The following is a 15,745-nucleotide window of genomic DNA, read 5'->3' as shown; positions in this document are numbered from 1 at the left end:
TGCAATGAAAAACCACCTTATTGGCATATCACTGTTTACTCCAAGTCTCGCAATAAGCAGCAGAGATGCTCTGTTTTCTTAGATGAAGTACTGTTCCAAAGAAGTATCAAGACACATTGCTGGAAATCACACCTGTGTGAAAACTTGCCAAGGCAGATCAATTCCCCCCCCCCCCCCGCCCTCCGAACCAGCCATGACAGTATTCCTTACAAATTCCCAGAAAATCATGGAAGGATAATTTGTAAACAGTGCTTTAATAAAGAGGAATATACAAGACTTATGATGAGAGGTAACAGGAGATCTATCCTTTCAAGCTCTTGAGTCCTGTGAGGACAATGTTTCATTTTCTCCTCCCTAATTCCGTATTAATGGCATCAAGTAAGATACTTGAACTCAAATCAGCTCAGATGCCACTTCCATTTAAAAAGGTCTCATGCAGCAGGAGTGGCTTATTAGAATGCCTTTGAAAGAGGACACAGTTATTTATCAAGAACAGCTTTTGTCTCAACAAATAGAAGTGTTGTATAAATGTCAGGATGCTTACAGGTGAATCAATTCTACCAGTATGGGCAGTTTATTAGCTACACAGTATTTCTATATTATGATTTAGCACAAAGTACATTTAAATTGCTAGACTACAAACTCTTTGAAATGACCTTTCAGAAGAGAGCTGCCATTTTAGTGCATCTGACGAGTTTGACTGTAAGCATTCAACTCGCCCTACCTGCATCCAGCTTCTACAAAGTAATAGGGAAGGACAGCCCTTGTAAGGAGCAAAGCCGTGAAGTTCTACCACAGGCGGAACTGGCTAAGATAACAACAGCAAAATGAGTGACAGCTGTCATTCCAAGAATAACATTGAGCCTACTGAAGTCTACTGAAGCCTAGTGAAGTCTACTGAGAACATCCCAACTCTCTCATAATTCTCCCTTCTCCACAGTCTGTGATGACAACATGCTCAGAGCATAGGGCTCAGCATGGGAATCCCAGGGTGCAGCATTTTGTTCCTCTTGAGCCAACACTTGCATCAGGTGGAGGATCTCAAAGATTGTACAATAGTTAACTTCAATTAAGGTTGCATAGTGTTATCTTTATGTAGATAATTCAGATCTTGTCCTGGCTGAGTCACCAGGTCAAGTTAAACTGATCAAGATCACTCTGTGAGCTCTGAAATACTTAGCTAAACTCCTTATGACAAATCAGAGTCAGCTTTCTGGCAAATATAAAGCCAAAACATTCGAATACTTATCACTTCCTAGAATTCATAACTGACACTGTAGTACACCGCGTTTCTCAAGTATAACCATCGTTCATCATTCCAATAGTCATTTCTTTATGAAATCAGAGAATCAGGTTGGAAACTCCCCAATAAACCTAGAAGAAAAAGCCCACAAAATGAGATTTCCCCCCCCAGAAATAGGATGTACTGAAGTAACTGGTTTCCAGGATATTTTTAATACAACATTGTCTTTTTAAGCCCCTGTTTAAAGTTGAACTAGAAGATGATGATCCTACCTTGATGGAAGCAACATGGAGCAAAGTCTCTCCTTTGTAATTTCTTCTGGCAATTGTGTTACCACCAGGGGACTTCAACACAGAAGGGCTGTGTGGTATTCCTACCCGATCACAAGTCTTAGAACTAGATGGGGTAGAGGGAGGTTTTGAAAGTGAAGGACTATTTATTGCTTGAAAGACTGCAGAGCTTCTTGTCTTCATTACGGTGTCAGTAAGTTTTGATACAGAGGAAGAAATCTGAACTGGTGTCTTGTGTTCAGTTGTTGGGGAAGTGGGGCAGCCCTGAGGTAACTCCTCTAAGCAATCTGCCTGCCTGACTGACTTCCCAATAATGGCCCTCTCAGTTCTTCTTGGTCTTTTAGACTGAGAAGTAAATGGAAGTCTGGATTGCTCCCTTCCACGTTTATAAGATGTAGTTTTATTTTCTGTTGACAGTGACGTCTCTGTAGCACAATTTTTTTCCTTGCTGACTTGCGCAGGGCACGCAACCTCACCGCTATCTTTCTTTTCTGAGGATTTTACCTGTGGCAATACTTCCACATTTTCCATATTTTTGCTGGAGTCAGCTTCCTTCATAGACTCCTGCTGAAATGTCTCTTCAGGGCTATTGGGTTCTGGAGCACACAGGGCCACTGGTTGACTGCAGATGGTCACACACTTTTGCTTAGTAGTCTTCTCAACTCCTCCTTTCTGCTCAGGTTTCTCTAAACTCCACACTTTGTTAATGTCCGATAGATGTTTCTTCTTCATCTTCTTATTCTGTCTCTGTGTTGGCTTTTTTGCTGGCTTGGAGGGCTTTTCATGAGGAGGGGAAGGAAAGAAATCATAAATTGAAGATGTGTCTAGACAAAGGTTATCACTTTTAGTCTCAGGCTCACTCTTGTTCAGGACGCATCGAATCTTCCTACTCCTTGGGCTGAACCACATTTTTAACTGTTTCTTCTTATTCTTTTTTCCAAAGTCTGAGTCAGTTGGTGTGGACATGGCTTCTGTTGAATCTAAGTGCATCAGGGAAGAGGAAAAATCATTTATAGACTACTCTTCAATAGAACATTGCAAAGAAAAAACATCAGAATAACAACCATAATAACTGATGAAATGTCACTAAATACAACCTATGAGTGCCTTCATTTCTTCTGAAAAGACACATGTAATGGCTTTAAAACAACTGGCAAGGTCACACGCTACTCTGGAGTTGAGGGATCCCAGTGCAGCTAAAGCTATCCGCTAGGCAAGTGAACAGCCTGGTAGAGAAATTTCTTTAACAGTCTGGGTTCATAACGCAGCATCTGCACAGAAGATTTCTGACCAGATTAAAGAGGAGAGAAGCTGGTTCTCTCACTGAGTTTTCCTTGGAAATAGGTTTAACAAAGTAGTTTGTGCATACACAAAAGAGCACAGAAATGTTCTTCTAAAAAGATATTACAGTTCATCTGAAGATGAACAGGAAAAATAACTGCAAGCAAGCAAAAATAACATCCTTATAAAAATGTTGAACATTCCTGAGAAATTTTGACTGATTCCACAGATATAGCAGATGAATCAGAGGAATATATAGAAGATCTGTAAGTAATTGTGTCCTGTCATTTGATCCTTTACCCCTTGATAGTAAATAATTCCAAGGAAGCTAAACATTTTTATGATCTCAAACATTTCTTAAAAATATGCGGTGGAGCAATTTTATAAGTCACATTGTACAGCATATTACAAATCAATAACCAAGATGACGGAGGAATATCCTGTACTCCCAGTGCATGAAATAACAGTTGAGAACAAGGGCTATAAATGGTGTCCTCAATGGCTTAAGAATAAATTAAGGAGCATAAAGTGACCTCTAAGCTATACACTAATTTAATTTGACAACAACTCTTTCAGTGCAAAAGAACTATAACAGATTTTTTACAGATTCTTTCTTGGAAACCTCAGTTATTTTAGGGTTCTTGGACAACTCCTCCAAAGTAAACGCACAATTCATTCTTTCTGTTGCCTCTAACCTCAGGGACTACCATTCACAAAAGTCTTGGTGATTTATAGCAATCAATCACAAAACCAATATTAATTTTGCCTAGTGAGGCAAGTAGGGTATTATTAGTATTATTTTTAAACAGAACTAAGACAAAGATCAGTGGGGTTTTTTAAACATTCTTGAAATAAACTATACAAGGTCTCGACTATTAAAAGTGATAGACACTCACTGCAACAGTGTATTACTTTCACTTCAGTGCATTAACTTTCTATCCCCATACCTCCTCTTCTATTTTTGGTGTTAGTAACTATAGTCTGTTTTCCACAGCAAACTGTGATAACTTACAGATAGCAGACAAAGGAGTCCCAGTCCCTTAGCCACAAAAAAATACGTTTGAAATTTCACTTAAAACAGAACTGTATAGCTAGTAATTCAACATCAAAATAGGCATTTGCTGTTTTCTTTTAAAGCAATATTTCAAGGTTAAATGTTTCCTCAATCTTGATTTAAATTACCCTACTTACCCCCTTGAATTAAAATATGCTAGATACTAGGAGATTTAGCTAGAGGAATATGTAAGACATCAGACCAAAATAGTCTTTAAGAATACAGCTTGAGGCTAGCTAATCAATCATTTAGGTATCTAAAGATAATCATCAAGCACAGAACTGCAGCTATTTGGTTTTCCTGTAGGGCTGGGCTTGGTGCAAACAGGAAAAAAAGCACTGAAATTGAGACTGAAATCTCCTAACTAGCTAGCCTTCAGAAAGATATCATATCCAATTTCATTCTGACAATAACATCTAAAAAAAAAGGAAGAGCTTGATTGCAAACAGATGCAAAATATAAAACACAGTTACTATTTACTTGTCTTGCCTTCACTGTTTACACAACTAGCAGATTTCTTTCTAAAATATTTACCTTACTAGAACTATCAGTCATCTCCAAGTAAAGAGGAGGAATAAAATCAGCTTGCAAAAGTCATTTGTGCAACTATTTTATGATGGCCAGAATTCTTTTTGATGTGTATAGCGCAGTAAGACTTTAAAGTCCAAGTGACAAATTCAATCAAAGGCATTGTCCTTCAGAAGTACAATCTAAAGCAGCATAAGACAATGAAGTATTTACACTGAAAGCTATGTATATACCAGTTCTGGTAGCAAGAAAGCTTGTGAAAAATCAACCACAAGGTTTTTAAACTGATCTGTTCATTACTAGTTGCTCAGCAGGAACTTACTAGTCAGGTTATTAAAAACATGCTGAAAATACACCAAATAAATACTGTCCCAGGATTATTTTTCCTCACATGCAACTACTTTAGGTGTAAAAGAGTATCTTGTATGTTTTAGAACAGGGAGGCATTCACAGAACATGATTAAAAGGCCACGCATACTGTGAAAGAGATCCGTCACATCGTGAGGCCAGCCATGCACACCTAGGGCATCTCCATAGCCTACTGGAGAAGAAACTGCAATTTCTGCCAAGGTGTGTGCTGTCTCTCAGCCACTCTTCAATAACTCCATCCTTCAGAATACTCTGTAGCTAACATCAACTTTACCTGAACAGTTCTGCATAGCATCTGCAAAAAACATTATTCTTAGACTCTGCTGCCCCTTTTCTCCATTTCCAAAGTGTACAAGGTACGGAGTAGAAGTAATAAGGACAAACGGCCACTCTACCCTCCCTGAAAATCTAATCCTTTGATGGACCCAGAGCTGTGAGAGGGAGAAAGAAAAGAGACACAGTGCTAAGAAACCAAAAGGAAGTTCTTATGGTTTAATATGGAAATGTTAATTTATATAAAGATGGTATTATCTGGTAGCTAGTGCATTCAGTTAAACTACCTTCAGAGAAAATTGGTCATAGAAAAATCGATCCAAAGGAATTCTTTGCTGTCTCCAAGTTAGAAGCCAGAGCTTGCGTCTCAACACAAGTGAAAAAATTACTATATACGATGAAGATTTAATTGTCTTTTTAATACATAAGAAACATCCTCCCAAAATTTTTAGAGATGCATTGAGACAAGGTAAATCAGTAAAGTATGCCTTACTAATTCTAGATTTTAAGCATTTGCAATAATGTAAAAACTGTCCATGATAACAGTATTAGAATCAGCCTATAGCAAACGCAGTAAATTTCCTCTCCATTACCTATTAAACATAACATTGATACACACAATACATTAACTGAAATCTTTCTAACTTAGACTTATTTGCACATAATAAGCACAAGTTTCTTAATGCTGGCATTTAACAGAGTCGAATTTCTTAAGTGTTAAAAGGGTTGGGAGTAGACAAAAATATTAGAGGAGATATGCAGTGCCTTGCAAATAGAGAGCTACATCTCCCAAGTTCTGCTGTAGTGCAATAACAGGCTAGAGCAGGAAAAAAAGGAGCAATTAGAAAATGTGGTTTAGCTATCATTAATCTGCATCAAAGGAATATAATGATGCACATTGCGTGCCTTTCAAATTATTCTCTATTATGGGTTTCAGAACAGAAGTTGAGAAATCTCTTTGACAAACTAGTCCCTTATTAAAAATCAAAGGGAAGTGCTTTGGTACCATCTGTGCAACATTAGTGCCTTCACTGAAGAATGATTATTTTGCAAGTTAAGTATTCAACACGGGGGGGGGGGGGGGGGAAGAGAAATTCCAGCTATGCAAAAACTCATTTTTAGCTATTATGAAAAATGTCATAGTATACATGAAGTGCAATGTAATCTGTTACAACAGGAGTTCAACATCTTTCCCTCCACATCAGTAAATGAGAAACTGAATTATGATACTATAAATGCTAATCAAAAGTTGATCTCTCCTACTGTCTACCAGCACCAACATGAGCTTAGGAAGCTTTGACCAGCACCTGCAAGGTCTAGCTCTCTGAGAAGGGGGGAGGAAGGCTTTCTGTTTGTCTGTGTAAGAGCAAAGCAGATTATTTTACAAAGAATAAGGTTAAATCATCTATAAATGGTTGTTGTAAAAATTTACGACAATCTCTTCTTTTTAAAGAACATCACACAGAAGAATCTGCTAAAGTATTTAGAAATTCACTTTCAAAATCATTACTGTAAATCAACTTTCTTCATCTCTAGTATACTGCACACACTATGTCCACAATTCAACAAGTTCTTACTAATTACCCACGTACGAAGCCTATCATCCCACCAACTCCAATTCTCAAGATGTCTTGGACTCTGCAACATTAAAGCTAAAGATTTTGAGGTGCAGACATCCCACCTATGAAGCCTGCCAGCCAGATAGCTTCCCATTACCCTCATAAGGTACAACACACCACAGTGAAAAAGTCAGACAGCTCTCCTTACCTTGCCACAGACTAAGGACATCTCTGACAAGTGAATTAATTTTGAAACTTAGCATTTGCTACCTATAGTTCGAATTTTCTAGCGAGTTTCATGTTCGTTGATTGCCAATTCCCCTTCAGTCACCCCAGTACTATCCTGTAGTGTCATCTGCTGTGCTTCCCTTTAATTTAAAAGGGAAGTATTAGCTGTTTTGTGCAGTCTTTCCTGAATTACTTGCTGCTGCTTCTTAGAATGCACATGCTGTTTGGCAAAAAGCTATTCTTATCCCAACGGAGTATGAAGTAAGATCTCTCTCGTACCTACTGTGGAACCTCAGGGTACAAGGATTTTTATACTTGAAATACTCAACACATGGGCTTAACCCTATCCTTTTCAGTCACAGTAGTTCTGTGTTTTTTTAAAGACAACACACAACTTACTGCATTCACTAGGTCTGTTGTAGATTAAAAAATGGGTAGTATGATGCATCTACATTAGAAACTTCAGTTTCAACAAGGATCTCAAACAGAAGCCTTGAGACAAGCCACAGTTGTCTCAAAACAAGGCGTATAAAACAAATATGCAAAAGGGATATAAAACAAATATAAGGAAATACTCCTTTTTTAACTGCTTCTCTTCCTTTCCTCCGCAGAAAGACTGATTCTTCTGTTTGCTTTATTGGAACATAAAATACAATTTCTGACCTTCTAACAAAAAAGAAAAGAAAATATTGTTGACAGGAATGTGGCAGAAGTACAGTGCCATAAGAACATGAAAGCAACTCCTTAACAAGAGAAGCCCCAATTCTCCAAACTCAAACATATTGTACTTTGTATACATTAAGTTCAAGACATAGATCTATGGGAGGTGACAGATTTGCCAGAGGTAAGCGATAAAATATCCTAAAGGATTTGCTCTCAAAATCTCTAAAGCTACAGCATCCTGTGATTTGCCATAATACAACACATAATTGGCTGCTTTTAGAGGTATGCTCATTTACTTACTTATCCAAACCATTCCTGACAGTGAACTATCACCAACTCAGGAGGTTTTTCCCTCAACCTCGGTATGAAACATCCAAAAGGCCATTAATCTGTAGTACAGTGCAAAGACTACAAGTGATGGAAAGTAATCTCCCACTTCAGTTCATAATTTTAGTTCCAAATAAAACACTCCTGTAAACTTCAATTTTGTGCTTGCTTTTAAGTCAGAACAAAGAATAACAAAAAGAACCTCATTTTGTTCTGTGGTTTAGCCACACCACGCAAACTTCATTTTAGAAGAACTATGGGATTAAATGTATTATTCAACTTCTAGTACAGTTAAACATCAGACCAATTTTTAAGAGTTAATCCATCTGTAAGAGTTCTCCAAAATGTCTAAACAGTATCAATAATACTCTCATGGTGTATTTTAAATGCTTTATTTATAGCATCACAAATAGTTCCTCTCAGAGATTCTCTTCCAACTATGTTTTTGAAAGCCTTCACCACTTAAAATATTTCCCTGAAATCCTATTTAAGCCATCATCTATATTTTCTATGCTCCAGAAGATTTAATCACCACAGGATTTTATATCTATATGAAATGTATTCCTTTACAGTTGGACATAGGTTTCCAGCCTCCTCACTTACAAGCATTTTGATGTCAATAAAGAGCTACCCCATAAATGAACATGAAGGTGCTGATAGGATTAGAGTTAGAAAAAGAATATTTAATTTAGACAAACATATTAGGAAGCAACAATGAAGGAAGAATTACTTTTTCTGTATCTGACAGCTAAATTAATGTTTTCTAAAACTTGGCCTTACATAAAATGCTCCTCTCTGAGCTTGAAGAAGAGAGACACATTCACCTATACTTATTTCACTTCATTTTCTCCTACCTTGACAATCAGCCTAAAATTTGATAAAGAGATGAATTCCCAGAGTACAATCTCTGCAATCTTCTAGCACAGTCAGCAATGACAAAATTCCATTGCAGCAGACTAGCTGATTTTTAGGGACCAGAAAATAAATGAGTTAAGATTTACCTCCTTCCCCTTTTAGGCAAGGAACACATATAATTTTTGCCATGTGCAAAAACCCTAAACTGAAAGTTACTGGGACAGCATGCATGTCTCAGTGCACAAATACACAAGAGGCAAGGGAATATATGCATTAATCCTTTAACAGCCCCCCCCCCCAAAAGAAGAGTACACTGCAGAACATTACACATTAGTGCTCCCCTAAGAGCACAGGGTAAGACAACTTGTGCCCCTGGTTTGTGCAACTAACTGCCACATGACTTGGGAATCTATCCCACTTTCATCTAATTTTGCAAGACAGATTCTAATGAATTATGGACTAACCAGCTCATGCAGATTTCTTAGTAAAACAGATCACAGAACGAGCAATCCATACAGACAGTTCTCTTCAAATCAAAATTTCCAAACATGATTTGGAGCAGCCTTTCAGAATCTTAAACAGGGCTGCACTGCTCATTCTCTATAAAGCCTGTGAAATGAAATGAAGCGGTCTGGATTCAACAGCTGTCAGAGACTCAGGTTTGCTCTTACCTGAGGTGTCCGCACCCAGTAGATGCCGCAGGTTGCTGCAAAGCTGAATCATGTTGTCTAGTTGCCGGTTTATCTGTGCATCTTGCACCCAGGCTGGCATGTGGCACACTGGGCATTCTGTGCCAACACAGTCACCCACGCAAGATCTGAAAGTCAAATGTAAAAATCCATTATCCAGCACAAGTTATCCACTGTACTCGCTATCAACCTTTTCACAGCCAAACGCTCAGCAAGAATCTCTTATTTTAGCGTTGACAAACCACTATTGTAAAGCCTACATGACTTAGTCACAAATGCAGGAGAGGACATATTTATAATGGCAAGTGACAAGCCATAATTAAGCAAGCCAAGTCCAGAGCCTTCTCAGGACGCTGTCATGAAAAACATGGTATCTTGTGACTCCCACAGACTCACAAGCTGATCCAAATTTTCCAGGTATGCTAAACCTCCATTGTTATGTGGAGACGAACAGCAATTAGGCTCGAACAGGTGAAACTACACATTCTTTTATGCCTCAGCTAAAGGTAGAGCTATTCTTCTGTAGCCTTCTATTTCTAAACAAGTGACAGAAAGCGAACCTATAGTAAACTATCTTTCCACTTTTTCCTACTTAAAGTTTTCTTGATATTGTCAAGTTTCACCTGTCTGACACTTTTCTGTAAGAAGTCGCACAAGGATCTGCAGGTGCTCAGAGTATTCCATCACTTTTCTCTTTCAGAGCATTTATGTCAGGAGATGATCAAGGCAGGGTGGGTGGGGAAACAGATTTACTTGATTAAGGTCATTTAACACTTGTAACTTCTTAGCAATACTACTCTCCCCATATGAGGCTAAAATCTCTTATTCATTTGATTAGTCCAGTGAGAGGACCTCATGATTTGCCATCTGAGCTGCAACATTCAATGGCCACTGTTACATCTCAATTCCAATCTATCCTATTAAATATAGGTTATAATTTCACATACCCAAGACTGAATTAACTTCAAAAGTCTCCATTATCTTACCACCACGCAGAACACAAAATTCTAGCCAAAGGTATAAAATTAAATGTGAGCAGATCACGTTAAAACATTCAGAGGAACAGAATGCGAGTTATATCAAGGCACTGCTTGCTACCTGGAAAGGAAGATCAAAGTCTATGGATCTAGAGTTTAAACATATAATCAGCTTGGAAACTGACAGTCATACACACCAAAACTAGTAGCATAACAGTTAACAATATCAGAATCATAACTACTACCACCACTTTCCTTAAGAAGAGAGTTATGTTCAGATCTGTTCTCTGCATTGGCACCTCTCCCTCAAACACCACACAAGTATCATGCCTTCGGTTAATTCCAAGACAGGAAATTTGGTATGTAAAAATTGTACTAGGTGTTTCTGTACTTTAAACAGCCTGCTTGGAGCAGGCAAAGGACCTCGCGATTGAGACACTGCTATGGCCAGGAGACTGAAGTACAATTCTTGGCTCTGACATATTCTAGATGACATTGACAAATCACTTGGAGCAAAGATAGAAACCAACCAGCTCTTGTTCTCTAGGAAAGTTGGCCTCAGGTCTCCCACGTCTGTAAAGGGTAGTGCAAAGGAAATGCAGAATGACTTTCATACCACAACATTTCCTAATTACTTCTAGCTGTTGAGTTTTTATAGTTAATGGATAATGACTGTAACTAACTTAGTAGAGTTACTCAGACAAAACTGCAGAAACGGATCTTAATAAATATCCCTGCCCATAATAAAACCCATGCTGAGGGAGAACCAGTTACATTATGTGTGACCTGATTATTGCAGTTCATTAGTTTCACATATTTCACTTCATAAGTCAGAAGCCAGCTCCGGCCATTCACCCCATTCCTTCCCGGATATATTAATAAATACCTGTCTTTAGCAATGGATCAGAATCAGTTCATGTCAGACTACTGCAGAATCAACCCATACCCTACCTAATTTGCTGGTAAACAAATTCATCTAAATTTCCTTAGGTTTATTTTAAAAAATTGCCGCTATCCAAGACTCAGTCATCAAAGGGCACATTAAATTGATGACTAAAAGGTCAGGCATACAAAAGAGAAAAGAACAGGCATAACAATAACTGGGATAAGAGCAAATAAACTCTTTTTCTGGAGTAAGAAACAGCTGCTAATGAGTGCTTAAGACTCCTATTAGCTATTCTTTGCAGCATCATCAATGCAAACTGCATCATCTTCTGATGTCTTGAAAATTTTTCTTAAAAAAAAACAAAAAAAACTTCAGCAAACAGTGGGTGTTTGAAATCTATCACCTAGAATACACTGGGGTTATCCAAAATAAAACCACAAGGCCTTAGATGCCCAACAACTAAACAATTATGGTTATTAAGCCACGCTTACGCTACCATTCAGCAATCCACACTACACCTGAGAAAGAAAAGATTTTGTAAGATAGATATGAACATATTTATAAGTAACTCATACAAGCTTCTGGGGGTTATTTTACAAAGTACTCTGTGGACAGGTAGTACAAATAGAACACATAACAAAAAATTTGCTTCAGACAGCAGAATCTTGTATAGGAGTTAATGGCCAAAGCTGGGAACGAACCCACAGCTCTGGATAGAAATAAATCATTTGTGCATCTTTTAATATATCCATACTGGGGGGAAGAGATGCCGAGGGTATCCGTCCCATAACCAGTTACTCCTTAAGAAGCAAGAAAATCTTTTGCTAGTATTTTACTCTTCAGGCCTTCAACACTTTAAGCTCCCATTAGAAAGGTGCAACTGAAGACAGGGAGTGAATACACAGCCACAAGGGAGGGAGGGAAGAGTTTTCCTCTGCTTTTGACATAGTTGGCATAGTCACTACAGTATCAACATGAGGCAAAGCTGAATCTCTAGACTGTCTTACAAGCAGAGGTTAGAAAGTGTCTATCCTCTCCACCATAAAAAGCATACGATTTTCATAGCCAGCCCACAACTCTGCTCTGCAGAGAAACTGTTTAAGATACATGACTGACCTTTTAAGTCCCCATGTTTGCATTTGCATGCCATGAAGAGAAGTGACATACAAGACAGCCAGAAGGTTCCACCACCTTCCCCAAATGAGGTTCTGGGGCACAAACATTTCACACTCTGCCTGTACTGACAATGCAGTGAGTTGCCCTAAGACAGGCCAAGTGACTACTACCTCCTCAGAACTGCCTCATCAGCAGGATATTTCTAACTTAACTCGTTTTGTTTTTTTTAAACACTCAGATTATTTTACAAACTGTAAGTAGAGGTACTCGTCCTGTCCCAACATGTTCAGATGGACACGGTGGCAGATCTGAAGGAGCAAAGCCATTAGCATAGCAGAAGGCCAAAGCAATGACAAGCAGCACCAATCCTCTCAAGCAGAGCAAAACCCCATTGGAAACAGGAAGCATCTTTCCAGGCTGCTCTTTTTGGTTTGTTTTGGAGGGAGGAAGAGGAAGGAGTTGGAGATGACGAGAAGAACTGGAAGTTGTTTCTGCCTCCTACCCCACTGCGAGCAGACTTCCCCCTCCATCAGGCTGACGGTTCCCTTTACACCTGGCCAACAACCTGAAGCCTAAACCAGCCGTCGGAAAGCTTGGCTTTCGCTTCGGGCAAGCCAGACACCCACCCTATAGCAGTGAGCCGGACCTACAGGGACCTACAGCTGACCTACAGCAGCTCCCGCTTTCCTCTCCCACTCACCCCCCCCGGCCCGAAAGCACCACCGGTGCCCACCTCCCTAAGGCCGGCCAGCCTGTTCTCCAAAACACGGCAGCAAGGAGGGCGGGGGTCGGGGGGGGGGGGGGGCCTTCAAAGCGCCGGCGGCTCGGGGAGGGAGGCGGAACGGCCGAGCCCCGGCGCACCCCGCTACTTACAGGCAGAAGACGTGCTCGCAGTGCCCCAGGGACACGGGCTCCCGCAGGACGCCGGCGCTGTGGGCAGAGGAAGGAGAAACGCGGCAGTTTTAACACACGCGGCCTTAAGGGAGAGCGCCAGCGGCGGCTCCGCTCGCCTGCCGGCAGCCGGGACGTAACGGCCGCGGGGCCGAGATGGAAAGGGGAAGGGGAGGGGGAGGGGGGGCATCCGTTACCAGCGGGAGCAGCTCAGCGCCCTCTCCAGCCGCCCCAGCGCGGCGCGGGTGCGGGCCCAGGAGGGACCGGGCAGCGCCATGGGGGTGGCGGTGAGGGGCTGGCCGCCCTGGGCCGGCCGGTTGCCCGAGCGACCGCGCAGCACCTCCCGCATCGCTTCCCGCCGCCGCCACTACTCCGAATTCCCCGCCCGCCACCACTGCGCAAGCGCCGAAAGCTGCGCGCCCGCCAACGCGCATGCGCGTCCGGAGGAGCCGCGCTCACCGCCCCCAAGCCGCCGCGCTTCCCGCGCTTCGGGAGCGGGGCGGGGTCGGGGGGGGGGGCACGCGGGAAGGGGCGGGGCCACCCGTTAGGGGAGGGCTGAGGAAAATGGCGGGATGGCTGCCAGCCAGCCTGAAATTCAGGGTTGAGCTACCTCAATAGCTTCCAAATCGATCAAATACTCACACCCAATGCGTCTATATACGCCTTTCCAGTATCCGTTTATCTGTAACGAACGTGTCTAATGCAGCACAAACATCTCTTACCCAAAGGACGCCTGAAACAGGCGGGTGTGTGCGGCCTCCTCCCCTCACGCCTGGCACCCAGCCCAGGCAGGGCGCCCACCCTGTCACGATGCCTTTCCACTCTGACTTTAAAAATGTAATTTTCTTCCCACTCTGCCACCCATTCACCAGCTTCAGTCTGACAGAGATACTTCACCGGTCACTGTCACTTTGGGTTTTGAGGGTGGATTTTTTCCTCAGCCTGCACGTCCAGTGAGCACTTCAGGGTTCAGCCCAATCTCCCACTTTTTACAGGTTGCTGGCTTTGAGGTGGCACCTCCATAGATGCAGCCCCCGCCATCCCTGTACAGTGTAATTACTGAAGCACATAAAGCAGTTATAGCAGGAATTTATCACTTTCAGGTAGAAAAACTCCTGGCCAAATAAAAGATAGAGCAGGAATGCCAGGAGCGATTTATAACAGGCTTACTGACATTTCGTGTCGAGAAGCTCTGCCAGTGAATAAGCATCAAGCCATAAATCTCGGAGCAAACATGATTAAAGCGAGCGAGTTATTCTTTGAGGGAACTTCATCATAAAAGGACGCGGCAGCGTGGAGCCACAAAATTTGGTTGGCGACAGTCATAGAAAACAGCCATCAGAGCGGTGTCCCAGCAGCCCGTCTGAAATTTTGGTGGTGTTTCTCTTCCCACGTCTCCCTCTGTCTGCTTCCTGGGGGTGAATGGTTTCCCCTCACCCCCGCTCATCAGGCAGAATAAAAGCAGCAAGCTGAGTGATGGCAGCCTGACGAAAGGGACTAATTTGACCACTGGTGGCAACAGGGGCATTGTCCACAGCTCTTACCTCCTCTAGAGAGAAGGACTTCTCCTCAGATGAGCGTTAAATCAGGGCTGAAAACGTTTCTTTATAAGTTATTCTTGTCTTCCAAGAAGGAGGTTCTTCAGTTTTCAGGTTTCACACTCCTCTGCTTTGGTAGTTCGTTCCCTCTGTAGCTCCTGAACACCAGGGATGGTTTAAATTGGGATTTTTTTTTTTTTGCTTTGTTTATGGAAGGTTAAATATTTATCTTTGCTACTAATATTAGCCAGAAGTGCAAGGAGGTCAGCACCACACAGGATGGGGAATTGTGAAATATTTCCGCTCTATTGATCCCAGAAAATTTGCTACTGTCAAATGGGACAAGCTGTTGTGTCACAGGGTGAAACACCATCATGCCGATTTGACCAGTGGCATATTCAGCCTTTATTAAATCAATGCCGTTGTATCTCCTAACCTGCCTGACCCCAGCAAATGGTGCCTTGGCTTTCTCTGCATTCATGGTAACTCCCGATCCTTATCCATGTGAAAGGAAACTGTGTAGGGTCCGAAGGGTGATACAACAGCCCATCCTTTGCAGGTGACTCTGTCCTTGCAGAGTCAGGGCCTGAGCACTGAGGGAGAGGGATGGCTGGAGGTGTCCCCATCCGCATGCATCTCGTTTTTGCCAGCACAGAGAAGAAGGCTCGCTGTTGTCATCAACAGCACAGTAGCTGCATCTGTGCGCTTGAATCCAGCTGTGAAAAGTGTGGTTCTATCTCCATAATAGCCTGTTGTTTTCTGGTGCTCAGGAAACGCCCCTCTGCCTTAATAACACTGAGCGGTGTCCCCTTTGCTAACGGCCTGTCACCCCCGGCAGCGGAGATCGGCAGGCCCTCTGCCGCGGAGGGAAGCAGCTCTGGGGAAAGAAACAACAGCTGCGGAGGCGAGCGTGGAAGTAAAACAAAATCAAATGCAAACCACACCTTGTTAAGAGACATGCATAGGTGTCAGATGCTC

At 41.8% G+C, this 15,745-nt stretch overlaps 1 protein-coding gene across 2 annotated transcripts in view; it reads right to left on the bottom strand.

Moving 5' to 3' along the window:
- BARD1 (BRCA1 associated RING domain 1) overlaps window positions 1-14,789 on the bottom strand; it is a 46,184-nt gene extending 31,395 nt beyond the window's left edge. The window contains exons 1-4 of one of the 2 annotated variants that reach the window (XM_030019055.2): window positions 13,427-13,606; window positions 13,212-13,268; window positions 9,342-9,487; window positions 1,516-2,513 (exon numbers count right to left, since the gene is read on the bottom strand). In XM_030019055.2, the coding sequence (XP_029874915.1) occupies window positions 1,516-2,513; window positions 9,342-9,487; window positions 13,212-13,268; window positions 13,427-13,578 (1,353 nt within the window). In that variant the 5' untranslated portion in view covers window positions 13,579-13,606. Of the gene's footprint in view, window positions 1-1,515; window positions 2,514-9,341; window positions 9,488-13,211; window positions 13,269-13,426; window positions 13,607-14,773 lie in introns of those variants that run through there. The other variant, XM_030019056.1, reaches the window with a different exon arrangement.
- Between the last annotated feature and the right edge of the window lie 956 nt (window positions 14,790-15,745).

Source organism: Aquila chrysaetos, chromosome 6 (genome assembly GCF_900496995.4).
Source record: "Aquila chrysaetos chrysaetos chromosome 6, bAquChr1.4, whole genome shotgun sequence".
Classification (NCBI taxonomy): Eukaryota; Metazoa; Chordata; class Aves; order Accipitriformes; family Accipitridae; genus Aquila; species Aquila chrysaetos.
Note: the sequence above shows the minus strand (reverse complement) of the source record. Positions and strands in the feature narration are given on the sequence as shown.